Source organism: Trachypithecus francoisi, unplaced genomic scaffold, assembly GCF_009764315.1.
Source record: "Trachypithecus francoisi isolate TF-2019V2 unplaced genomic scaffold, Tfra_2.0 Lachesis_group1, whole genome shotgun sequence".
Taxonomy (NCBI): domain Eukaryota; kingdom Metazoa; phylum Chordata; class Mammalia; order Primates; family Cercopithecidae; genus Trachypithecus; species Trachypithecus francoisi.
The window spans coordinates 76,653,532-76,680,224 of record NW_022681454.1 but is presented as its reverse complement, the minus strand read 5'-3'; the positions used below and the strand labels follow the sequence as shown (position 1 = coordinate 76,680,224).

At 43.5% G+C, this 26,693-nt stretch overlaps 1 protein-coding gene across 2 annotated transcripts; it reads left to right on the top strand.

Moving 5' to 3' along the window:
• Positions 1-533: 533 nt before the first annotated feature.
• On the top strand, positions 534-20,916 carry ARL9 (ADP ribosylation factor like GTPase 9). Of its 2 annotated transcripts, none has more exons than XM_033214589.1 (4): positions 534-1,431; positions 7,086-7,248; positions 14,388-14,563; positions 20,648-20,916. In XM_033214589.1, the coding sequence occupies exons 1-4, from the start codon at positions 1,147-1,149 to the stop codon at positions 20,717-20,719; spliced, it is 696 nt and encodes a 231-aa protein (XP_033070480.1). In that variant the 5' UTR covers positions 534-1,146; the 3' UTR covers positions 20,720-20,916. The 2 variants fall into 2 exon arrangements, with proteins under 2 accessions (XP_033070480.1, XP_033070479.1); XM_033214588.1 differs by having other exon boundaries at positions 539-1,431; positions 20,620-20,916.
• Positions 20,917-26,693: the final 5,777 nt, after the last annotated feature.

Here is a 26,693-nt window from a genome sequence, read left to right as displayed (position 1 = left end):
AAAAATTAGCCGGGCGTGGTGGCTCACGCCTGTAATCCCAGCTACTTGGGAGGCTGAGGCAGGAGAATCGCTTAAATCCGGGAGGCGGAGGTTGCAGCGAGTTGAGATCGCACTACTGCACTCCAGCCTTAGTGACAGAGACTCCGTCTCAAAAAAAAAAAAAAAAGGAACTTAAAACAATGGAACCCGTTCACGTTCTTCTGTCTTTAATAATCCTAGGCCGGGCGCGGTGGCTCAAGCCTGTAATCCCAGCACTTTGGGAGGCCGAGACGGGCGGATCACAAGGTCAGGAGTTCGAGACCATCCTGGCTAACACGGTGAAACCCCGTCTCTACTAAAAAATACAAAAAGCTAGCCGGGCGAGGTGGCTGGCGCCTGTAGTCCCAGCTACTCGGGAGGCTGAGGCAGGAGAATGGCATAAACCCGGGAGGCGGAGCTTGCAGTGAGCTGAGATCCGGCCACTGACCTCCAGCCTGGGCGACAGAGCCAGACTCCCTCTCAAAAAAAAAAAAAAAAAAAAAAAAAAAATCCTGGATAGTAGTCTGGAGACACTCCTAATGGAGTTTACTCGGGAGAGGGCGGAGAAATACACGACATGAGCAGTACAGGCTCGTGGTTGAGAGCCGGCGGAAGGCTGAGAATCCTCCCGGAACCTTTGGACTGTGGCGCCCCAGGGGTTCTTCGCGTAGGCTGGCCGGGCTCGGGATTGAAGCCGGAGATGTCAGACGCTAAGGTTGCTTAGGTTGCGGCCCGCGTGGAAGGCTCTTCTCAGCCATCCTGCCCGGCCCGAGGGAATCGCGCAAGGGACGCTTTTTCTGCAGCAATGATATATACCCCGCCGAGCTGTCCGCGTCCTCGTTGGGACCTCTTGGTTTCGCTTGGCTGGGCTCAACCCATCCCGTACACCTCCGCCCTTCCCTCTTTTCGTGCCCCTGCGGGTTCAGTGAATCCGCTGCAAGAAGCCCTGCATCCGCCCGGTGAGCGGCTGTTGGCAGCGGTGCCGGGGTTGGCGGCTCCCGCGGGTTGTCTACGCCGCGGGGCCTACGTCTCCGTCGGGCGTGCACCTTGGGAGCCACACCTGGGGCCCAGAGCCACCGCTCAGCACGCGGGCACGCGGCGGGAGGGAAGGAAACCGCGGCGCTGAGGATGGAGAGGGGGAAAGTGAAGAAGAAAGAGAAGGAAAAGGAGACGGAGAAAATCAGAGAAAAGGGAAAGGAAGAGAAATTGAAAAGAAAGGAGGTGGAGCAGAAAATTAAAGAAAAAGAAAAGGAGAAGCAAGAGAAGCAGGAGAGGAGAAAGAGAAAAGAGAAAGAGGAAAAAAGGACAAAGCAAGGGAAGGAGACAAAGAAAGAGAAGGAACAATTTAAGGGACAAGAAGAGGAAGGGGAGAACAAGGACAGCACCTTGACAAGGACCCCGCTCGAGCCGCTGGTAAGAGACCCAGTGTCCAGGACCCCTTGCCCCAAGGCCATTGTCGGCATTCAGACCTTGGCGCTGTCTCTGTTACGTTGGAGGCCCCCGACCCGCGCGGGAGGGAATGGATCTCAACTGAGGGCTATTTACCTATGGATGAAAGCGATATGCCAAACTTTGAACGACCCATCGCCAGCCCCTTTTCCCGGGCCCCCTGCCCACCCTCGCCGTTATCGTTACCCCTGTGTCTTAACCTTCGTCGGGTCTAGTGCTGAGGGACAAGTGATCTCGGTCTTAATGGGGACATGGGGAACGGCCCCTCTACTGCCCTTGGATCTGTCCAGCGCGCAACACTAGCGCACAGACCACCTGACCACATTTAGAAACCAGTCCCGAACCCTCCCCGCACTCAGGCCCTCTTTTCATTGAATGCGTTCTTTTGTCAGAAGGGGCAGGGTTCCAGAATGCAGGAGGTGTTGGGAACGGTGCAGTTGATGCCTCCATTGTTTTCAGACCACCAGTACCCTGAATGCATGGCGGAAAAGTTTTAACTGACGGGTCTTAAAAACTTGGCATTGTTTGGGTCAACTGGATGGTTGGTCTCTGTGCTCCTGGAGTTCCTGAACTGGCTCCTTGACTTAGAGCTACGATCTGGTTCTAAACAATTTGAATGATTAACACAGTTGTTGTTCTTTTTTCTTTTTTGTAATAGGGTCTCACTCTGCCACTCAGGCTGGAGGGATCCTCCCACCTCAGCCTGGCACCGCCCCCATCTCCCAACCTCAGTGACTGGCACTACAGGCGCACGCCACCATGTCCAGCTAATTTTTGTATTTTTGTGTAGAGATGGAGTTTCGCCATGTAACCCAGGCTGATCTCAAACTCCTGGGCTCCAGCAATCCGTCTGCCTCGGCCTCCCAAAGTGCTGGGATTACAGGCGTGAGCCACCACGGATTAACAGATATTTGATCTCTGGTAAAACACAGACTACATAGACCCATATTTGGCTAAAGGAATAACTTCTGACAAAAAAACAATGGTGTTCAGCATCTCATTTTGTGTCTGAACTCTATTTTACAAATTCAGCTTTCCTTAGTCTCGAAAAGATAAATGTGAGGAAGCGTGAATGCAGAATTTCTAGGTAGGATGGGCGTAGGGACAGCAATGTGGTTGGAAAGGGAACTGGTGTTTTTGTTTTTGTTTTTGTTTTGAGACAGTCTGGCTCTGTCACCCAGGCTTGAGTACTGTGGCATGATCTCGGCTCACTGCAACCTCCACCTCCCAGGCTCAAGTCATCCTCCCACCTCAGCCTCCCAAGTAGCTGGGAATACAGGTGCACACCACCTTGCCTAGCTAATTTTTGTATTTTTGGTAGAGATGGGGTTTCGCCATGTTGCCCAGGCTGGTCTTCAACTCCTGAACGCAAGCGATCCATCCACCTTGGCCTCCTGCCGAGACCAGCTCCGTCGGGGAGACCCTACCCAGTGTCCCTAGAGGAATTAAAGACACGCACACAGGAATAGAGGTGCAAAGCAGGAAATCAGAGGTCTCACTGCCTTCAGAGCTGAAAGCCCCGAACAGAGATTTACCCACATATTTATTAACAGCAAACCAGTCATTAGCATTGTCTCTATAGATACTAAATTAACCAAAAGTATCTCTTAAGGGAAACGAAGGGATGGGCCGAATTAATTGCAGCTGGAACACGCACTTAAGACACAGATCACTCAGGCTTTTGTTTGTGGCTTAAGAATGCCTTTAAGGCCGGGCGCGGTGGCTCAAGCCTGTAATCCCAGCACTTTGGGAGGCCAAGACGGGCGGATCACGAGGTCAGGAGATCGAGACCATCCTGGCGAACACGGTGAAACCCCGTCTCTACTAAAAAATACAAAAAAACTAGCCGGGCGAGGTGTCTGGCGCCTATAATCCCAGCCACTTGGGAGGCTGAGGGAGGAGAATGGCGTGAACCCGGGAGGCGGAGCTTGCAATGAGCTGAGATCTGGCCACTGCACTCCAGCCTGGGCGACAGAGCGAGACTCCTCAAAAAAAAAAAAAAAAAAAGAATGCCTTTAAGCAGTTTTCCGCCCTGGGCAGACCAGGTGTTCCTTGCCCTCATTCCTGTAAACGCACAACCTTCCAGCTTGGACGTTATGGCCATTATGGACATTTTACATTGCTGCAGAGATTTTGTTTATGGCCAGTTTTGGGGCCAGTTTATGGCCAGATTTTGGGGGGCTTGATCCCAACAGCCTCCCAAAGTGCTGGGATTACAGGCAAGAGCCACTGTGCCCGGCCTGGGAACTGCTTTTTATTCACACTATTTTATAGGACCTAAGATGTCATTAGTCTAGGTACCACTAAGAAAGAAAAAAAAAAGCCGGCACGGTGGCTCACGTCTGTAATCCCGGCACTTTGGGAGGCCAAGGCGGACAGATCACCTGAGGTCAGGAGTTCCAGAACAGACTGGCCAACATGGCAAAATCCCATCTCTACTAAAAATACAAAAAAATTAGTTGGGCATGGGTGGCATGTGCCTGTAATCACAGCTACTTGGGAGGCTGAGGCAGGAAAATCACATGAACCTAGGAGGCGGAGGTTGTAGTGAGTCAAGATTGTGCCACTGCACTCCACCCTAGGCCACAGAGCGAGATTCTGTCTCAAAAATAAATAAATAAATAATTCTGCCAATCAAAATATGACATACTCTCAATTGTCAAAGACATCCTAATTTCAGAGATGTTAAAATGTGGAATGTGGGGGGCGGAATGTGTATCTTAGAATGAACGAAGTATGTCGGGGTAGGCTGAATGGGGCTTCTGGTGAAGACTGACAGGACATAATCCACTGCCATTTCTTGCTGCTGGTATTGCTTGAAAACATGCAATTGTAAGCCATCCAATGACATTTCCCTTGCCCCTCTTCCTTACCTTGACACACTCTCAGAATGACATCATAACATTTAGATGCAACTGAAGGGAATGGAGAAGAGGCAGGATGGAAGACATCTATGAAAATACAATTTTTTTTTTTTTTTTTTTTTTTTTTTTTTGAGGCAGAGTCTCGCTCTGTCGCCGGGACTGGAGTGCAGTGGCCGGATCTCAGCTCACTGCAAGCTCCGCCTCCCGGGTTTACGCCATTCTCCTGCCTCAGCCTCCCGAGTAGCTGGGACTACAGGCGCCCGTCACCTCGCCCGGCTAGTTTTTTTTTTTGTATTTTTAGTAGAGACGGGGTTTCACCGTGTTAGCCAGGATGGTCTCGATCTCCTGACCTTGTGATCCGCCCGTCTCGGCCTTCCAAAGTGCTGGGATTACAGGTTTGAGCCACCGCGCCCGGCGAAAATACAATTTAAGAGTCATCAAAGATTGGCTCTAAGAACAAATAAGTACTTTTTTTTTTTTTTTTCTTTTTGAGATGGAGTTTCACTCATGTTGCCCAGGCTGGAGTGCAATGGCACGATCTCAGCTCACTGCAACCGCCACCTCCCAGTTTCAAGTGATTCTCCTGCCTTAGCCTACCCAATAGCTGGGATTACTAGTATGCACCACCATGCCCGGCTAATTTTGTATTTTTACTAGAGATGGGATTTCACCGTGTTGGTCAGGCTAGTCTCAAACTCCTGAACTCAGGTGATCCACCCTCCTCGGCCTCCCAAAGTGCTGGGATTACAGGTGTGAGCCACCACACCGGCCTACTTTTTTCAAATTCTGTTATTCACTGTATGGCCTTCATAAATCATGCTCTCTGTACAAGTCTTTATGTTAAAGTTTACACCCTGGAAACCACATTTCGGAGCACTCTGAACGATCTTCACCCCAGCCTGCCCTTTTGTCCCTCAGTCATTTGCCATAAAAATTTTAAGGCTAATACATTGATAGAATGCTTCTTTCTTTTTTTTCTTTTCTCTTTTTTGGGGGGGATCGAGGGGGATGGAGTCTCTGTCACCCAGGCTGGAGTGCAGTGGTATCATCTCAGCTCCTGCAATCTCCATCTCCCAGGTTCAAGCAATTCTCGTGCCTCAGCCTCCCGAGTAGCTGGGATTACAGGCATGTGCCACCATGCCTGGCTGATTTTTGTATTTTTGGTAGAGACAGGGTTATGCCGTGATGGCCAGGCTGGTTCCAAAGTCCTGGCCTCAAGTGATCTACCTGCATTAGCTTCCTCAAATGCTGGATTTACAGATGAGAGCCACGATGCCCAGACTAGAATGCTTCTGTCTAAGTTTACTTCAAGTTCATCAGTTTGTTTTTTTGTTTGTTTGTTTGAGATGTTGTCTTACTGTGTTGCCCAGGCTGGAGTGCAATGACACCATCTCGGCTCACTGCAACCTCCACCTCTGAGGTTCAAGTGATTCTCCTGCCTCAGCCTCCCGAGTAGCTGGGATTACAGATGCCCACCACTGCACCCAGCTAATTTTTTTTTTTTTTTAGACGGAGTCTCGCTCTCTTGCCTAGACTGGAGTGCAGTGGTGCGATCTCAGCTCACTGCAAGCTCCGCTTCCCGGGTTCATGCCATTCTCCTTCCTCAGCCTCCGGAGTAGCTGGGACTACAGGCGCCCGCCACCACGCCTGGCTAATTTTTTGTATTTTAAGTAGAGACAGGGTTCCACCGTATTGGCCGGGCTCGTTTCGAACTCGTGACCTCAGGTGATCTGCCTGTCTTGGCCTCCCAAGTTCATCTGTTTTTAAAACAAATATTAATTTGTGATTGAAACTGGCTTAATAATTTCTATAACCTTTTCATTTAATTGTGATACTTATATTAAAAAGTATAAAAGGGAGGCCCGGTGTGGTGGCTCATGCCTGTAATCCCAGCACTTTGGGAGGCCAAGGTGGGCAGATCACGAGGTCAGGAGTAAGTATAAGAGGGAAACCTTGCCCTGAGATCTTACAATCTAGTTATTCAATTGTGAAGACAGGCAAAATTAATAATTGAGACCTTAGATGCTTATGCACTGAGTGGCACAGTCAATACATGCACCACGGAGGTCCCAAGACCCCAAACAAAATGAACTGAGGTGCAGTCTCCAATTCATAGACACGAATTCAAGAAGCAAAATTAAGTCTGAAAATTGGTCCTGTAATCTATAGCACTACTCATAAATGCTTGTAGTATTTATTTGATAGACTGATCAGGAGTTAGGGGATGGAAGAGGGATGTGAAATTAGTATCACATAATGAACAGCTAATTAGAAAATGTTCACTAGTTGGTATAGTTTGTTCTAGACCTATAAAATATTCGTGAAGTTTTATCCTTTTTTTTTTTTTTGGAGACAGGGTCTCACTCTGTTCCCCAGGCTGGAGTTCAGTGTGCAATCTCAGCTCACTGCAACCTCTGCCTCCTGGGTTCAGGTGATTCTTGTGCCTCAGCCTCCCAAGTAGCTGGACTTACAGGTGCATGCCACCACACCTGGCTAATTTTTTGTATTTTTAGTAGAGATGGGGTTTCACTACGTTGGCCAGGCTGGTCTGGAACTTCTGACCTCAAGAGATCCTCCCGCCTCGGCCTCCCAAAGTGCTGGGATTACAGGTGTGAGCCACCTGGCCCGTGAAGTTTTATTCTGGTTACAATTCCAAGAATATTATTGGATTCTACCACAGGCAGGCCCACTGCCAAGACCCAGAAAAATGAGCCCCGATAGCATGGGCTTATTGATTTATCTTTTGTTTCACAGGAGAAAAACAAGCAAATCCTAGTGCTGGGCCTGGATGGAGCAGGAAAAACCAGTGTCCTCCACTCTCTAGCTTCAAACAGAGTCCAGCATAGTGTGGCACCCACCCAAGGTTTCAATGCAGTTTGCGTCAACACTGAAGATGGCCAAATGGAGTTCCTGGAGAGTAAGCTCTCTGTTCCTTAGTTACAAGATAGCCACATTTTATTCTCTCTTAAGCCAGACATGATGTTAGCAACATTGAGTCTTTGTGAAAACTAACACTGAATCAAATTTTCCTAGACTTTTAGAATGGATGTGTAGTTTAATACCCAGGTACACTGTGGGGGGAATCACTTTTTGCTTTTTTGATGTTCTCCTTTTTATAGTAGTGGTGATAAAGGGGGAGCTTAGAGGAAGGCTTTAGCACTCCCTCCTATAATCTCCTGTAATCAGCCTTCTTCCCACACTGCTGCAAATGAGCATGCAATCTAAGTTTAAGTACAGTGTGCTTGCTTCTCTGCAAATAAAATTATAGACAAGCTCCAGACCTCTTCTTCTAAATAGATGGCAGTCCACAGGCCCCTACTGGATAGTAATTCTGGAGTCACCACCTCTAAATATTACTCTGAAGTTGAATCAAGTCCTCTTGTCTTCTCTTTACACATTCATCCGTCCTCATGGCATTAAATACCATCTATATGCTAATGGCTCCCAAATTTATTTATCCAGCCCAAACATATCCAAGTCCTCTAAAACCTAACAAGGGAAAAACAAAATGCTTGATTTTTCCTATATCTGTTCCTTTCCCTGTAATCTTCTGGTCAGTAAATGGCTCCATACCCATCAAGTTGCTCTAGCCAGAAACCTGAGAGTCACCCTTGACTCCTCCTTTTGCATCCCCACCTCCAGTCCACAAGTAAAACACTATGAATTTTGCCAGCTCTGACGCATCTCTCAAATTCATTGATGATATCGTTTCTACTGCCTCTATGTAAGTCGGAACCTGGATCATCTATTACTTAGATTATAGTCACCTTTTTACTTTGGCTTTTATCTGCTTATGAAGAGCAGTATTTTAACACATACTTATCATTTGCTAATTTAAAACTCTTCAGTGGAGATCTCATCCTTGTAATAAAATCGAAAGTCTTTATTATGGCCCATGAGGCTCTTCATAAACTGCCTCCTCCCTAACCTTACCTCACCCCAGGCTTATTGTACTCCTTTCTTTCTTTTACAAGAGCTTTCTTGGGTGTGCCTTCTGTCAGAAATACTACTACCCCTGCTCTTCCCACGATGGCTTGCTCCTCAGCCTTCAGGTTATTAGCTTACATGCCCCATAAAATCAATCATTCTTTTTTTTTTCTTTTTTTTTTTAGACAGAGTCCTGCTCTGTCACCCAGGCTGGAGTGCAGTGGTGCGATCGCAGCTCACTGCAACCTCTGCCTCCTGGGTTCAAGTGATTCTGTTGCCTCAGTCTCCTGAGTAGCTGGGATTACAGGCACACACCATCATGCCTGGCTAATTATTTTGTATTTTTAGTAGAGACGGGGGTTTCACCATGTTGGCCAGGCTGGTCTCGAACTCCTGACCTCAGGTTATCCACCCACCTTGGCCTCCCAAAGTGCTCGGATTACAGGCATGAACCACTGCACCCAGCCCATAAAATCATTCTTTCTAAGTATGTTCCCCAATGCTGTTTGCTTCCTCCATAAGGTTTTTAATAACATTCACTATTTATTTTTATTTGTTTTTGATCTGTCCACCCAACTGGATAGTAACTTTTGCTATACTTGTTTTGTTCAACAATATATACCCAATGTCTGGCAAATAGTACATATTCAACAAAAATGCATTAAGTGCTAACTGTGTTCCCGATTTTTATCATAATCATCAATATCCTGAAGAAGAATAGCAGTTTACACTTGCAACCTTTAAGTTTTAAAATGTGTATCTTCACAGTGGCTATATTAAGCCATCAATTTAGGTAAGTTTTCATAATGCCACAGGGCATAGCTTCTAAGGAGGTTTTTTTTAGGATGCAGCATCCAGTGGTATTCAGTGATATAAATCTGTATGGACTGTTATGCTATCGTGTAACACTTGGAGTATGTTGGGGATTGGTGGGAGGTGAAGTTTTATTGTATAAGCCTATTTGTAGAAATGAGATATTCACATATAATTTTGCCTATATCTCTTCATCAACATTCTACAGATCATCTTAATCTTTAAAAAAAATTCTTTTAGTTTATGCACTAAAAAGTAGTGGCAAAAATAAATGGAGAGATTTCAGTTTCTATTATAGTTTTTGAAGGGCCTTTCTGTGACAAAACCACAAATCCTGGTTAAAATTTATTTTTTAAAGCATTGATGAACTTGCAACAGTAAGTCAAATTTGCAAGGCTACCTGCTTTACTCTTCCTGCCCTTTCCCTCCTTCCAAAGAAAGAAAAATAAAACAACTCATGAGTTGAAACTGGAGTGACAGCCACAGTAGATAAGCAGATAAAAAAGTGGTGTTATCTAGAGGCACATACCAGTATTTAATCTGCAGTGGGCCTGAGACAAAACAGGAAAGCACTAAGATGCCTGCATGACATGAGGGCCCCTGGAAGAGTGCTAACATGCTCCCAGTCAGTAGCTCCCCCAGTTTCTAATTCTGGAGCAAAGACCCCCAGTATTCTCATAAATTAAGATTAATCAAATATGAGTTCAGACCAGGCATAGTGGCTCACACCTGTAATCCCAGCACTTTGAGAGGCCAGGGCAGGTGGATTGCTTGAGTCCAGGAGTTTGAGAACAACCTGGGCAACATGGCAAAATCCTGCCTCTACAAAAAATACAAAAAATGAGCTGAGCATGGTGGTGCATGCCTGTAGTCCCAGCTACTCTGGAGGCTGAGGCAGGAGGATCATTTGTGCCCAGAAGGCAGAAGTTGCAGTGAGCTGTGATCATGCCTCTGTATTCCAGCCTGGGCAACAGAGTGAAACCGTATCTCAAAAAAGAAGACAAAATCTACTGATCAAAACTAGCATTTAAAGCATTTATAATCTTAAATGCTTATAGCTGAAAGGAAAATAGCTGAAAACGTATAGGTTAAATATGCAATGTAAATTAGGTAAAAGAACAACAGAATAAAACCAAAGAGGTTGAGGGAGAGATGATAAAGACACGAAGCGAATGAAATTGATGAAGACACAGTAGCAAAGATCAGCAAAGTCAAAAGTTAGTTCCTTGAATAGATAAACAAAATAGACAAATTTCTGGTGAAATTCATTAAGGAAAATCTGGAAACCACAAATAAATAATGTCATGAAGGAAAAAGAGCATATCATTCATTAAGATGACAAGAGTATAATACCTGTGTTAACAAATTTGTACCAATAGATATAAAGTCCTGGATAAGTGGCAAAAGTCCTCCAAACGTGTGTCTTAGGAAAATGGACTCGATAAGAAATAGGAATATTGAATAATTTAAAACTTCTAAAGAAATCAATGGCAAAAAAATCATCCTATAAGGAAAAACACCCGATCAGTTGGTTTATAGGTGGGCTCTTATCAATCTTAATCTTACAAAAATTCTTTCAGACAATAGGGGAAAAAAAGAAATGCTCTCCAACTCACAGTGTGAGGTCACTGTATATCCAAACCAGCAAAGAGTATAAGAAATGGAAATGCAGAAATCTGAACAAAATTGTAGTAAACTAAATTCAGTTAATATATTAAAGAGATAATATATCACCAGATGAGTTTCTCCAAGAATGAAAGGTTGGTTTAACATTTGAAAAATAGCCAGGTGTGGTGACTTATGCCTGTAACTCCAGCACTTTGGGAGGCCAAGGGTGGGGCGGATCACTCACTTAAAGTCAGGAGTTCAAGACCAGCTTGGCCTAACATGGTGAAACCCTGTCTCTACTAAAAAGACAAAAATTAGCCGGGCATGGTGGCAGGTACCTGTAATCCCAGCTACTCAGGAGTAACTGAAGAAGGAGAATTGCTTCAACCCGGGTGGTGGAGGTCGCAGTGAGCCAAGATCATGCCACACTGCTCTCCATCCAGCCTGGATGACAAGAGCAAAACTCCATCTCAAAAAAAAAAAAAAAAAAAAAAATTTCATTCAACATTATACAGGAGGTTCTAGTTAGTTTGAGAAAAATAAGTAAAAGGCATAAGAATTAGAAAGGAAGAAATAAAACAATACTTATTTACAAATTATATAATTGTCTTCAAAGAAAGCCTAAAACACCCTTCAAATTATTAGAAATGATAAGAACTTGGCAAGACAACTGTATATAACAATATAAAATTAATTGTATTTCTATTACCCAGCAGCATGCAGCCATTTTCAATAGCAACAAAAGATAGGAATAAACCAAACAAAAAAATGTGTCTATCTATACAGAGAAGATCTGTAGATGTCATTGAAAAACATTGAAAGACCTAAATAGACAGAGACATCATACAGTTTTCATGAATAGGCAGACATTATATCAAAAAAATATTAATTCTCCCCAAATTGATATTTAGATACAATTCAATTCCAATCAATAGCTCAACAAGATGTTTTAAAAAGAGTTTGACAAGCTGAGGCTAAAATTGACATGGGTGAACAAAGGAGTAAAGAAAGTCAAGACACTCAAAGAAATTAGTAAGAAAGATGGACTTGTCCTATCAAGTATCAAATCTTATTATAAAGCTATGAAACTAAAATGTGTGGTGTTGGCACAAGAATGAACAGAACGACCAAAGGAACAAACTAGAGAGTCCACTGGGGAAACTATTCAATAAATGGTGCAGGAACAACATGGAATAAAAATGAAATTAGTTTCCTGCCTCCTATGCATACAAATGTATACATCAATTTCCGATGGATAAAAGCCAAATGTAAAAAGCTTTGTGGAGAAAATATAGACTATCCTTATGACTTCAGGAGAGAGAAAGATTTTTTAAACAGGATACAAAAAATAATAACCATAAGAAAGATGGATAAATGTAACTACATTAAAATGGAAAACATCTGTTCATTAAAAAGATGCCACAAAACAGGAGAAGATACATGCAACACATCCAAGCAAATGCCTAGTATCCAGAATATATAAAGAACTCCTACAAATAAAAACATAAAAACATTGGCAAAAGACATGAATAACATTTCACATAAAACAAATTAGAAGTGAACATATGAAAAATACTCAACTTGATCAGTAAGTAGAATTCAAATTAGGCAAAAAAAAAAAAAAAAAAAAGAAATCTGATAGTATCAAGTTTTGAAGAGGATGTGGCCAGGTGCAGTGACTCACACCTGTAATCCCAACACTTTGGGAAGCCAAGGTGGGTGGATCACTGGAGTTCAAGGGTTCAAGACCAGCCTGGGCAACATGGTGAAACCCCAGCTCTACAGAAAATACAAAATTAGCCAGGCATGGTGGCTCGTGCTTGTAGTCCCAGCTGTTGGTGAGACTGAGAAAGGAGGATCGCTTGAGCCCAGAAGGCGGAGGTTGCAGTGAGTGGAGATTGCACCACTGCCCTCCAGCCTGGATGACAGAGCACAACCTTGTCTCAAGGAAAAATAAAATAAAATAAAAATAAAAAGAGGATGTGGATGTAGAGGAAAGGTATTGGCTATTAGCTGTTGGCAGAGTGTGTATTGGTACCAACTTCTTTGGAAAATAATTTGGCGTATTTGGCATTAGTTCCATGCTTAGATAACTGGAGAAACTCTTGCTTGTATGGACCTCAGAAGACAATACAAAAATGTTTACAGCAGCATTGTTTATTGCAGCAAGAAATGAGGAACAACCCAAACGTCCACTAATGTTTTAACCAAGTGTGTTAAAACCATATGAGTTACTTAGAAGGTCACACAGCACTATTTTAACAAATTAAAAACACAAAATGCTTCAAAGAATGACTAGCCTACCTCTGTACAAAGGAAGCCAAAGGGAAGGCAAAGATCCTTTCTTGTTAGCATTTAAAATACTTTTGTTACGTTCTTGAAACAGAGGTCCAAAAAGTTTTTCTGTCAAGGACTACATAGGAACTAATTTATGCTTTGCAGGCCACCTGCTCTCTATTGCAGTCACTCAACTCTGTCTTGAGAAAGCAGTCATAGACAATATGTTCTATATGTTCAATGTTACTATAAAACTTTATTTCTGGGCACCAAAATCTAAATTTGATATAATAGTCCTGTGTTAGAAAATGTTATTCTACCTTTTTTTTTCCTCCAGTATTTAGACATGTAAAAGCTATTCTTACCTAGTGAGCTGTACAAAAATAGGCAGTTGGTCAGATTTGAACTGTGGGCCATGGTTTGCCAATACTCCTCCTAGGACAAAAATGAAAACAAAATCCATTGTATATATGTTATTATCATTAACCAAAAAGTTTATTCTGGGAAGAATCAGCAGGATGAAGTAATCAAAAGGCATTTTTTTTTTTCTGAAGCAAATATTCCTGAATACCCACAGGATCATGTTAACTCTGTGCAATATTAAGAGGAGAAGTTAGTTCTAGGATTTTGACAAAGGAAAAAAGTTGTGCAAGCGAGACTAGCCAATGTATTCAGTTCATTTAAAAATTATTTTAATGTGTATTTTATCCTAACATCCTTTTCCATTCTTAATTATTTTAGTAGCATACTCCCATTTTCTTTTTCTTTTTCTTTCCTTTCTTTTTTTTTTTTCTTTTTCCAGATAGATGGGGTCTCACTCTGGAGTATGGTGGCGCAAACACAGCTCACTGTAGCCATGTTCACGCCTCTGCACTTCCTGGACTCAAGTGATCCTCCTGCTTCAACCTCCCTAGTCGCTAGCACCACAGGCATACACCACCACACCGGCCCATTTTTTAGTTTTTATTTTTGTAGAGACAGGGCCTCACCCTGTCGCCCAGCCTGGTCTTGAACTACTGGGCTCAAGCAGTCCTCCTGCCTCAGCCTCCCAAAATGTTGAGATTACAGGCATGAGCAACTGTACCTGGCCTTACTCCCATTTTCTGAGCTATAACTGATTAAGATGCAGTGGCTGACTTGGCTGCTGTGGACAATGGGATCAGGAGACATCCACTGTAGTATTTCGCATCTCTCTGCTGATCCTTTGTGATACAGTAATGAAGGAACCACTTGTGATGGTTCTTCTCACCAGCCAGTTCCCCACTAACATGCCTGTGGTCCCTCTGAGGACTGGGTACACTCTAACACGGTGATATTTTATCAAAACACCTGTCCTGTGTTCAGAAATCTGGATGTGCCCTCCCTGCTCCCAGGGTGGGTGCTTCTGTAATTGTGTGTGTGTGTGTCTTCTTCCTCTACTATTCTCTGTAGTTGGTGGCAGTGAACCTTTTCGGTCCTACTCGGAAACGTACCTATCCAAGGGATTGCTGCTTATCTTTGTGGTGGATTCAGCAGATCATAGCCGATTACCTGAAGCCAAGAAATACCTTCATCAGCTAATTGCAGCAAACCCAGTACTTCCTCTGGTTGTGTTTGCAAACAAACAGGTAAAAATCTGTGCAAACATAAATTGTACTCAGTAGTTTTGTATTTAATACAAAAAATGTATATGTGTAATAGCTAGTCAACAATAAGCTATATATTTAATTCAGTTTATGTTTATTAGAGCTCTTGGATTATAAACACCTTGAGGGTAGAGACGATTATTCATCTTTGTGTTCCTTTTAATACCTAGTATACTGTCTTGTGGATGCTAGGAATTCAACAGATGTGTGTTGAACTTACTTCAATAAATACATGTTAATTGTTAAATTTGATTCAACAAAATATGAGTGGCTACCATGTATAAAGAAATTGTTTTGCTTTAGATCAATCAGATTGAGCCGAACTTATTCTACACATGCATTAAAAATATTAAATATATGTGGAGAATTTGGAACCCTTGTACACTGTCGGTGAGAATGTAAAATGGTAGAGCTGCTATGGAAAATGGTAACATGGTTCCTCAAAAGAATCAAAAATAGAGGCTGGGCGCGGTGGCTCACACCTGTAATCCCAGCACTTTGGGAGGCCAAGGGTGGGGGATCACGAGTTCAGGAGATTTAGACCATCCTGGCTAACACGGTGAAACCCCGTCTCTACTAAAAATGCAAAAGATTAGCCGGGCGTGGTGGTGGGCGCCTGTAGTCCCAGCTACTTGGGAGACTGAGGCAAGAGAATGGCTTGAACCCAGGAGGCGGAGGTTGCAGTGAGCCAAGATAGTGCCACTGCACTCCAGCCTGGGTAACAGAGTGAGACCCCGTCTCAAAAAGAAAATCAAAAATAGAATTCCCTTATGATGCAGCAATTCCACTTCTGGGCATACAGTGAAAAGAATTAAAAGCAGGGACTCAAACTGATATTTGTATGTTTGGCTGTTTTATGTTTCTTTATGTTTTATATTGTTTTGTTTTATATGTTTTATGTTTTTTGTGATATGTTCATAGCAGCATTACTCATAACAGCCAAAAATGGAAGCTACCCAAGATAAATGGATGTATAAAATACGGTATACACATGCAAAGGGAATTTTTTTTTTTTTCAAAGACAGAGTTCTGCTCTAGCACCCAGGCTGGAGTGTAAGTGGTGTGATCTCAGCTCATTACCTCCTGGGTTCAAGTGAGTTGCATGCCTCAGCCTCCCAAGTAGCCAGGATTACAGGCATGCACCACCACTCCCGATTCTTTTCTTTTCTTTTCTTTTCTTTTCTTTCTTTCTTTCTTCCTTTCTTCCTTTCTTCCTTTCTTTCCTTTCTTTCCTTTCTTTCCTTTCTTTCGACAGAGTCTTGCTCTGTCTCCCAGGCTGGAGTGCAATGGCACAATTTTGGCTCACCACAACCTCCGCCTCCTGGGTTCAAGTGATTCTCTGCCTCAACCTCCTGAGTAGCTGGGACTACAGGCACATGCCACCACGCCCAGTTAATTTTTGTATTTTTAGTAGAGACAGAGTTTCTCCATGTTGGCCATGCTGATCTCGAACTTTTGGCCTCAAGTGATCCACCCACCTGGGCCTCCCAAAGTGCTGGGATTACAGGCGTGAACCACCGCACCCAGCCACAATGGGATATTGTTCAGCCTTAAAAGGGAAGGAAATGCAGACGTATGTCCCGACATGGATGAACCTTGAGAACATTATGCTAAGTGAATAAGTCAGTCACAAAAGGGTAAATACTATCTGATTCCATTTATATGAGGTACCTAGAGTTGTCAGATTCATAAAAATAGAAAGTGGAGTAGTGATTTCCATGGGTTGGGGGAGGGAGGAATGTGCAGTTATCATTTAATGGATACAGAGTTTCAGTTTTGCAGATAAAAGTTTTGGAGATGGATGGTGGTGATAGTTGCATAACATTGTGAATATACTTAATGCCACTGAACTGTACACTTAAAAATGGTTAAGAAGAAAAATTTTGTGATATGTATTTAACCCAATAAAAATTGAAAAACAATTTAAACATCTATAATATTGTAATGCTAAAGTCCCTTTCTCAATTGTTAGGTTTGCCAATCATAGAAGAGCTCAATTCCTGACTTTTCTCCTACTACTTCTATGGGTGAATGTATATGGAAGTCAACTAAGTAATTAAAAATGATGACCTAAAATAGGAGCCTATGTTAAAGTCCAGTACAGAAGCTAGTCCAGCAGACTCTGTCTCAAAAGAAAATTTAAAAAAGAGAGAGGCTGATGCTTTTATTGTTTTGTTGTTAAGTGGAGCATCTTAAGTACCATAAACTACAAAGATTTAGAAGATCATGGTACATGTAAGTGAGCTGTATAGTATTCCATAGCATTAATATGCCAAAATGTTATCATTTTCTTACTGCTGGGAATTTGAATTATTTCCAATTTTTTATTGTTCTTAATGGTGCTGCCAGTGAGCCTTCATGTATGTGTCTCTTTGAGGATGTGTATGAACATTTTGCTGGTGGATATGCCTAAAATAATGGCTGGGATTTTGGATTTGTACATATTCTGTTTTATTAGATATCACCAAGTTACTTTCCAAAGATGTTGCACCAATTTATTCTTCCACCAGCAGAATATGACAGTTTTTGCAGCTCTACATCCTTGTCAATACTTGGTATTGTCAGACCTTTTCATTTTTGCCAGTCTGATGGGTGAACTTGTTTTTTATTATTCTAATGTGCATTTCCTTAACTACTTGTGAGTTTGAACATTTTTTCAGATGTTTATTAGTTATTGGTCTCCACATCTGTAAATTGCCTATTAATATGTTTTCCCAAATTGCTACTAGGGTGTTTATCTTTCTTATTTTAGTTGTAGGAGTCTTTCATATCATTTGGAAAAATAATCCTTTGTTAGTTATGTGCATTACAATGATCTTTCCCAGCATCCTGGTGGCTTATCATTTTACTTTGCTTACTTTTATACAGAAGATTTTCTTCCCTCCCCTCCCCTCCTCTCCCCTCTTTTCTTTTCTTTTTTTTTCCTTTTTTCTTTCCTTTTCTTTTCTTTTTTTTTTTTTTGACAGAGTCTCACTCCATCACCCAAGCTGGAGTACAGTGTGTGATCTCGGCTCACTGCAAACTCTACCTCCCAGGCTTAAGCGATTCTCCCACCTCAGCCTCCCAAGTAGCTGGGACTACAGACATGAGCTACCACACCCGGCTAATTTGCATTTTTTGTAGAGACAGGTTTTCGTCATGTTGCCCAGGCTGGTCTTGAACTACGGGGCTCAAGCAGTCTACCTGCCTCGGCCTCCCAAAGTGCTGGAATTACAGGCGTGAGTCACTGCGCTCGGACTTTTTTTTTTTTTTTTAAACAGGGTCTCACTTTGTTGCCCAGGCTGGAGTGCAGTATAGTGGCATGATCATAGCTCAATGCAGCCTCAACCTCCCCAGGCTCAGGTCTCCCTCAACCTCCCTAGTAGCTGGGATTACAGGTGTGCACCACTATGCCCGGCTAATTTTTTTTTGGCATTTTTTGTAGAGATGAGATTTCACCGTGTTTCCCAGGCTGGTCTTGAACTCCTGGGCTCAGTCTGCCCACCTCAGCCTCCCAAAGTGTTGGGATTACAGGTGTGAGCCGCTGCATCCGAGTGATTTTCATTTTTAATATTCAAATTTATCAATACTGTGCCTTATGGTTTGTATCCATTATCTTCATCAAATTGAATACACAGAGCCATTTGTTATCACATTTATAGCTTTTATTGGGCCTCAATGATAAAAGATTTGAATATCCTAGTTTAAGATTAATGCATCGCCGGGCGCGGTGGCTCACGCCTGTAACTTTGAGAGGCCGAGGTGGGCGGATCACGAGGTCAGGAGATCGAGACCATCCTGGCTAACACGATGAAACCCCGTCTCTACTAAAAACGCAAAAAAATTAGCCCGGCATGGCGGCGGGCGCCTGTAGTCCCAGCTACTCGGGAGGCTGAGGCAGGAGACTGGCGTGAACCCGGGAGGCGGAGCTTGCAGTGAGCCGAGATCGCGCCACTGCACCCCAGCCTGGGCGACAGAGCGAGACTCCGTCTTAAAAAAAAAAAAAAGATTAATACATCTTTGTTTATATTCCTTGGCCAAAATATTTGGTCCAAGCTTTTAGGTGACTCATTGGTTCAAGTTATTATATAAGGGTTTTCAAAAAGTCATCTTACCATCTTTACTCTTTGGGTTATAACCGCTATTAAGGCACATACAGGAAAGTGTGGAATAAAACAGATATTTTTGCCTGATGTGCTTTATCATTACTGAGAGCCCCTTCTCCCATCCATCACCCTCCCTCCCTCCCTCTCCTATTTCTTTGTCTTCAACTCCACCAGTGAATTTATTAACCCGAGACATCATTCACATGTTAATGGATCCATTAACACTGTTCAAAAAGTTAGCATAGGCTCTAAACAAATTCAGGTTTCAAACAGGCAACTACCAATATCTGGAGAGGTAATCAACTCCAGCTAAGTACCGTGGGCAGCACATCAGGAACAGCCCCACAGGCTCCAAGTGATAGAATTTGATAGGTTCGGGACATGCACAGTGGCCCATGCCTATAATCCCAGCACTTTGGAAGGCCGAGGCGGGTGGAACACCTGAGGTCAGGAGTTGGAGACCAGCGTGGCCAACATGGTGAAAACTTGTCTCTACTAAAAATAGAAAAATTAGCTGGATGTGGTGGCATGCACCTGTAATCCCAGCTACTTGGGAGGCTGAGGCAGGGGAATCGCTTGAACCTAGGAGGCGGAGGTTGCAGTGAGGCAGTGAGCTGAGATTGTGCCACTGCACTCCATTCTGGGTGACAGGGTGAGACTCCGTCTCAAAAAAAAAAAAAAAAAAAAAAAAAAAGGTTCATATTGATACAGGAAAAAAAAAAGATACAATATTAGGTTATTTCCCAAGATTTCAAAATGATCTTCTAAAACTTAGGGGGAATGCTATGAAATAACAAAAAGCCATTTACAAACGCAATTTTAGAAGTGAAAAAACTTTTACAAAGGGCTGGAAAACTATAGCTGAATCTGTGTATTTATGAAAGGGAATGTCACAGGTCATTTGCTTAAATAATTCTTGGTGTATGAGAGTTAAAGATGATGTTTTGACCTTGCCATTTCCTTCATAAGGAGGTTATGGCCCTGGCATGCTGCCTAAGCACAGGCTTCCTGTCTTCCCCTCTCTGCCTCTTGCTGTGGCTTTCCCTCTTCCAAGACTCCCGCATTTCTTTCCCTGTCTCTCCTCTGAGCCTCCTTTTCCCACTGCACCTTGTCTGAATCTGTTCTCTCTCCATTCCCTTCTCTGTCTTCCTCTACTCCCCAAAATTGGTCGAGGATTTTTTTGTTCAATAGAAATAATGAGCACAAAAGAAAACTCACAGTGGCAAGAACTATAATTGGTAAAGTATGATATAGACCTAAAACAATAGATGAATCAAATTTGTTATTAAATGTAAATAAAAAGAATTGCTCCTGCTGAAATAATCTTAGAAGAGTAAAAGGAAAATGGAAAAACAAAATTAGGCTGGATGCAGTGGCTCATGCCTGTAATCCCAGCAGTTAGGGAGGCCTAGGTGGAAGGATTGCTTGAGGCCAGGAGTTCGACACCAGCCTGGGCAACATAGCAAGATGCTCCTCTTTACAAAAGATTTTAAAAAATGAGTGGGGACTGGTGGTACAAACCTGTAGTCCCAGCTACTCAGGAGGGTGAGGCAGGAGAATTGCTTGAACATGGGAGGCGGAGGTTGCGGTGAACCAAGATTCTGCCACTGCACTCCAGCCTGGGCGACAAAGCAAGACCCTGTCTTTAAACAAACAACAAACAAACAAAATTAGAAACAGATTGACTGCACTGTTTAGAAAACTAAGGTATTATATTGGCTTAGCTTCATTCCAGAATATACTTTTTTTTGATAACTCATAAATGCTGTCATAATTCTTATGAAAACTTTTTTATTCAGACAACCTCTGGGCCCATAATAATGGAGTCACAATATCCTTTATATGAAAATGGTGTGGTCACTGAGAGCAATACATAAGAGTAATAAATGTGTTTATCTGAAAGAATTGCAAAATAACCAACTTTGTCTTCTTCTCATTCCACTCCGGATGAAGGATCTTGAAACAGCCTATCACATTACAGATATCCATGAAGCTTTGGCATTATCTGAAGTGGGAAATGACAGGAAGATGTTCTTGTTTGGAACTCACCTGACTAAGAATGGCTCAGAGATACCATCCACCATGCAAGATGCCAAAGACTTGATTGCACAGCTGGCTGCAGATGTGCAGTGACCAGGACTCAGCCCACTGTGCGGCTCACGACTGAAATGTCATCAGTGTTGAATGGCAGGCTTGAAGCCAAAGGTTTCCACTTTCAAATAAAAATTAAGCCATTTCCTATTTTCTCAATGCATGAGATGTATATAGTCAGCCCTCCATATCCATGGGTTCCACAGCTGCGGATTCAAGAACTGTGGACCAAAAACATTCAAAAAGTAAACCCACTAAAGAATAATAACACAACAATAAAAATAATACACATATAATTTTTTTTTTTTTTTTTTTTGAGACGGAGTCTCGCTGTGTCGCCCAGGCTGGAGTGCAGTGGCCGGATCTCAGCTCACTGCAAGCTCCACCTCCCAGGTTCATGCCATTCTCCTGCCTCAGCCTCCCGAGTAGCTGGGACTACAGGCGCCCGCGACCTCGCCCAGCTAGTTTTTTGTATTTTTTAGTAGAGACGCGGTTTCACCGTGTTAGCCGGGATAGTCTCGATCTCCTGACCTCGGGATCCGCCCGTCTCGGCCTCCCAAAGTGCTGGCATTACAGGCTTGAGCCACCGCGCCGGCCTAATAATACACATTTTGAAACAATATAACAACTATTTATATAGCATTTACATTGTATTAGGTATAAGTAATCTAAAGATGATTTAAAGTACACGAGTAGATGCATGTATGTTATATGTAAATACTATGCCATTTTCTATCAGGAGCTTGAGCATACACATTTGCCTGTGCGGATCTTGGAATGAATATCCCTGAAATTACCAATGGACAGCTGCACAAAGATAGTGCTAACATATTAACAGCATCTCTATCAGATTTTTAATGTTAAAAATATTTGTAAAACAGCGTATTGGGGGGATTGGGATTTTTAATCAACAAAGGTAAAATGAACATTAGCAAGCATTTGTCCCATTTATTGTATTGCAATGGCATGAAATTTATATGAAATTTTTTTTTGGGTGGGTGGATAGGGTCTCACTCTGTTGCCCAGGCTGGAGTGTAGTGGCATGATCTCAGCTTAGATGATCCTCCCTCCTCAGTCTCCCAAGTAGCTGGGACTAGAGGTGCATGCCACCACGCCTGGCTGATTTTTCTGTTTTTAGCAGAGACGAGGTTTCACCATGTGGCCCAGGCTGGTCTCGAATTCCTGAGCTCAAGCGATGTGCCCGCCTCGGTCTCCTAAAGTGCTGGGATTACAGGAATGAGCCACTGCACCTCGCCTTGAATATATTTTAGTATGTTTTCTCTTTTCAAGTAAAAAACCAGGTGTCTTTCCGTTAAGTGGATTTGTTTTTAACACCATAGGAAAGAAATATCGGGGTAGGACAATGAGGAAAGTGAACTTTGTCAAACCCTCAGAGAAATAAACATTAACAGTATTGAGAAAGAGGAAGGGTTTCTTTTCCAGGAGCTTGTTAGACTAGATGAGGAACATTGTGAGGATTTATTTTTAAAATTCTTAACATTTTGCTTACTAGAAAGAGTGATAACTATATTTATTTGCAGACACTCTGTAAATCCAACTTGTAACTATAGTGGCTTGCTTTGGTTTTAAAGCAAATTGGCAAAAGAGTTCGCTCTTTAAATCCTTCCTTTTAAAATTTGGAATCTGTGGTGAAATAATACAAATATGAGATCAAGTGTGGTGGCTCACATCTGTAATCCCAGCACTTTGGGAGGCCGAGGCGGGCAGATCATGAGGTCAGGAGTTCAAGAGCAGCCTGGCCAACACGGTGAAACCCTGTCTCTACTAAAAATACAAAAAATTAGCCAGGGGTGATGATAGGCACCTGTAATCTCAGCTGCTCGGGAGGCTGAGGCAGGAGAATCGCTTGAACCCAGGAGGCGGAGGTTGCAGTGAGCCAAGACCATACCACTGCACTCTAGCCTGGGCAACAGAGAGAGACTCCGTCTCAAGACAAATAAATAAAATAAAATTTGGAATCTGTGGTGAAATAATACAAATATGGGGTCAGGCATGGTGGCTCACACCTGTAATTCCAATACTTTGGGAGTCTGAGGCAGGAGGATCATTTGAACCTAGGAGTTTGAGACCAGCCTGGGAAACAGTGAGACCGTGTCTCAAAAAAAAAAAAACCAAATTTGGTGAAGACAACCCCTCTCAATATTAGCACATAACTGTCTCTAGTTTTAGGTTAAAATAGAACACAATTTAATTTATGTATGCATGCGCAAAATGATGATTGCCTTCTGAGAGATGAGACATCGGAGAGTGAGCCTTTAAGATCATTACCTCTCTCACATCACTGCTGTGCTGTCATGTTTAATGGTATCTTATTACAGCAGCCACTCAGGTGTCTAATGTTAAACCTTCTTCTTGTCTGGCCTATGGAGGGTGGATCACACAATAATTCGGAATTGTCAGAAATGTTGGATTTTAACCTCTGCCCCAAGGATTACCGCGAATGGACTCCTGGACAAATTCCTTGACTGTCTTGGTCTTGTCCTTGTAAAAAGATCAAGTGAGATGCAGACCACTTCCAGCCCTAAACTCTGATTCTATGTATTTGTCCCTTCCCTAAGTTTTCTAAGGTGATCAGGGACATAGACAAGTTTCTTGATGCTTATTTCAAAGAAAAGGCCAAAAGCTTTCAGGATGGGGAACAATATCTCTGTTCTTCCCTGTTTGGCCTTTTTTTTTTTTGAGACAGAGTCTGGCTCTGTCGCCCAGGCTGGAGTGCAGTGGCCGGATCTCAGCTCATTGCAAGCTCCGCCTCCCAGGTTCACGCCATTCTCCTGCCTCAGCCTCCCGAGTAGCTGGGACTACAGGCGCCCGCCACCTCGCCCGGCTAGTTTTTTGTATTTTTTAGTAGAGACGGGGTTTCACCGTGTTAGCCAGGATGATCTCGATCTCCTGACCTCGTGATCTGCTGGTCTCGGCCTCCCAGAGTGCTGGGATTACAGGCTTGAGCCACCGTGCCCGGGCTGTTTGGTCTTTTTATTCTCAGATTCTGATTTTAGATTCTGCATTTTGGCAACAAGTATTGTGGCTGGAGTTTTTCTTTCAGTGGACAGTTACAGAGTGCCAACATGGCAGTCATTGCTTGACACCAGGGTGAACAAAGCAGGGATTCTGCACTTGAGATGCTCTCAGGCAGGGACTCTGTACTTGAGATGCTCTCAGGCTAACGATGAGGGTTTGTGTCATGGGGCTTTCTAACAGAAATGGCACTAGACAACAAGACAGATTGGTGTATTGTCAGAGAGGCTGCCTGGCTGGTAGCCTGCCCAATGGGCCTAATGGGGTGGCATACAACCTTGGAGAATTTACCACAATCTGATGTCTGTTGCCAGCCTTCTGGGCTTATAAGCCTTCCAGGCTTGAGAAGCTGAGTCATGTTAGAAAGTAGGTTTACTTAGCACACCAAGAGTGGATCTACCTTTTCATTCAGTAAACATTTTGGGAGCACCATGTGCCAGAACTCTTTCAGTTAAAAATAAATTCAGTTAAAAGGAAATTCAGGCTGGGTGCAGTGGATCACGCCTGTAATCCCAGCACTTTGGGAGACCAAAGTAGCCAGATCACTTGAGCCCAGAAGTTTGAGACCAGCCTGGGCAACTTGGTGAAACCCCATCTCTTCAAAAAATACACACCAGAAACAAACAAAAAACTAGCCAGATGTGATGGCACATGCCTGTAGTCCCAGCTACTCGGGAGGCTAAGATGGGAGGATCACTTGAGCCTGGGGAAGTCAAGGCTGCAGTGAGCAGTGATTGCACCACTGCACTTCAGCTTGGGCGATGGAAGTGAGACCTTGTTAAAAAAAAAAAAAAAAATGGCTGGGCACAGTGGCTCAGGCCCGTAATCCCAGCACTTTGGAAGGCAGAAGCAGGAGGACTGCTGGAGGCCAGGAGTTAGAGAGCAACCTGGGCAACATGGAAAGACGCTATCTCTACAAAAAATTTTTTAATGAAATTCAACTCGAATTTGTGTGTGCCCCCACAAAAAAGAATTTTTTTTTCCTCATCATCCTGGAAAAAATCTGGGCATGGGGGATTCAGGAGTTCAGAAGTTCAAAGAGAAGACTGTCTCTCCGTATCCTGGCCCTGCCAACTTCTGCTTGGTTTGATTCTCAGATTCCCTCCTTAGAGTAGCAAGATGACTGCTGTCAACACAAGCCATTCTTATAGCTCATGATCTCAGAGTAAGATGGACCCTCCCTTTCTCAGCAGACTTCCATTAAATCTCATGGAGGGATACCAATTGGCTCTTCTGGGGTTGCATATTCATCCCTGAATCAATTACTGTGGCTGAATTGGTCAGACCTGGGTTAGAAGGAAGGATCAGCCCCTTAAACTGTATTGAATGAGTTCCTTGCAGAAAGGAGGGGTTCTGCCTTCCGAAGAAGAGGGAAGGGATTCTAGGCAGGAAAACAAAATGATGACAGCTATTCACAGTCGTTCACTGTGCTTGGCACAGGGGATATACCAGTGACCAGGACAGAGAATGCCACTGTCTTTAAAGAGGTTACATTCTAACTGGGGAAGTATACAAAAATAAAAAAGCAGATGAAATAATTACAAATTATGTTGAAGCAAGGAACTGAAATAGAAAATAATGGTGGGAACATTTTAAAAATTAATATGGGCTGGAAAGACCTCTTCGAATGGGTAATTTAAACTGAGCCCTAGAGGCTAGAAAAAAGCCACTATGTAAAGAGTGGGAAGAAATGGGCGCCAGGCAGTGGGAACAGGTGTGAGAAGAGACTGAAATGGGGAAGAGCTTGACACTTTAGAGAAGAGCAGGGAGGCCGGAATGTAGTGGAGTGGCTCAAAGTAGACTAGAGAGAGAAAAAAGGACCAGAGTATGGAACACCTTATAATGCAAAGCTTGAGGATTTTAAAAAATGGTTTGTAGTGTCATGATTGGAGGTGATCAAAAGTAAAAGTCAGAAGTTCCACCAGTTCAGAGGTCATTGTAGAATCCAGAGAGATGATGATAGGCCTGGGTGGCCTGCCATGACATTATCATGATGTTATTATGGTGGGAGTGGGTTGTTATAAAGTGAGTCCAGCCCCTGGTGCCTCTCTGTCTTTCATGTTCATTTGCCCTTCCACCATGTTATGATGCATCAAGAAAGCCTCACCAGATGCCAGAGCCATGCACTTGGATGCCCCAGTCTCCAGAACTATAAGAAATAAGTTCTTTATAAATGACCCAGTCTCAGGTATTCTATTATAGCAACATGAAATGAACTAAGACAGACTTGGAAAAGAATTCATTCTGTGTGATCATTACTAATCTTTCCCAATAAGCAGACTCCTTCAGAAATGAGTCATGTCAAAAAGCTGCCTGTGCCGGGTGTAGTGACTCATGCCTGTAATCCCAGCACTCTGGGAGGCCATGGTTGGTGGATCGCTTGAGCTCAGGAGTTTGAGACCACCCTGGGCAACATAGCAAAACCCTGTCTCTACAAAAAATACAAAAAATTAGCCGGGCGAGGTGGCGGGCGCCTGTAGTCCCAGCTACTCGGGAGTCTGAGGCAGGAGAATGGCGTGAACCTGGGAGGCGGAGCTTACAGTGAGCTGAGATCCGGTCACTGCACTCCAGCCTGGGCGACAGAGCGAGACTCCGTCTCAAAAAAAAAAAAAGAAAGAAAAAAAAGAAACTGACGTGTTCTACCCCAGGGCCTCCCCGAACGACAGCAGGCGAGAATCCTCGCGCCGGACACCGGCAACAGGGTCAGCATCTCGTCTCCTATCTCCACCGACGCGTCTCTGGCTTTTCTCCGCCCCGGGATGCGTCCAGAAGGTCCCGGAGAGCTGTGCGTCCCCTTGGCAACCATACAACGCTCAGGAAGGCGACGGGAGATGGGCTGAGTCCGGCCGGGGCGGGGCTGTGCGGAACTAGGGCGGGGCTGTGTAGGGCTGGGGCGGGGC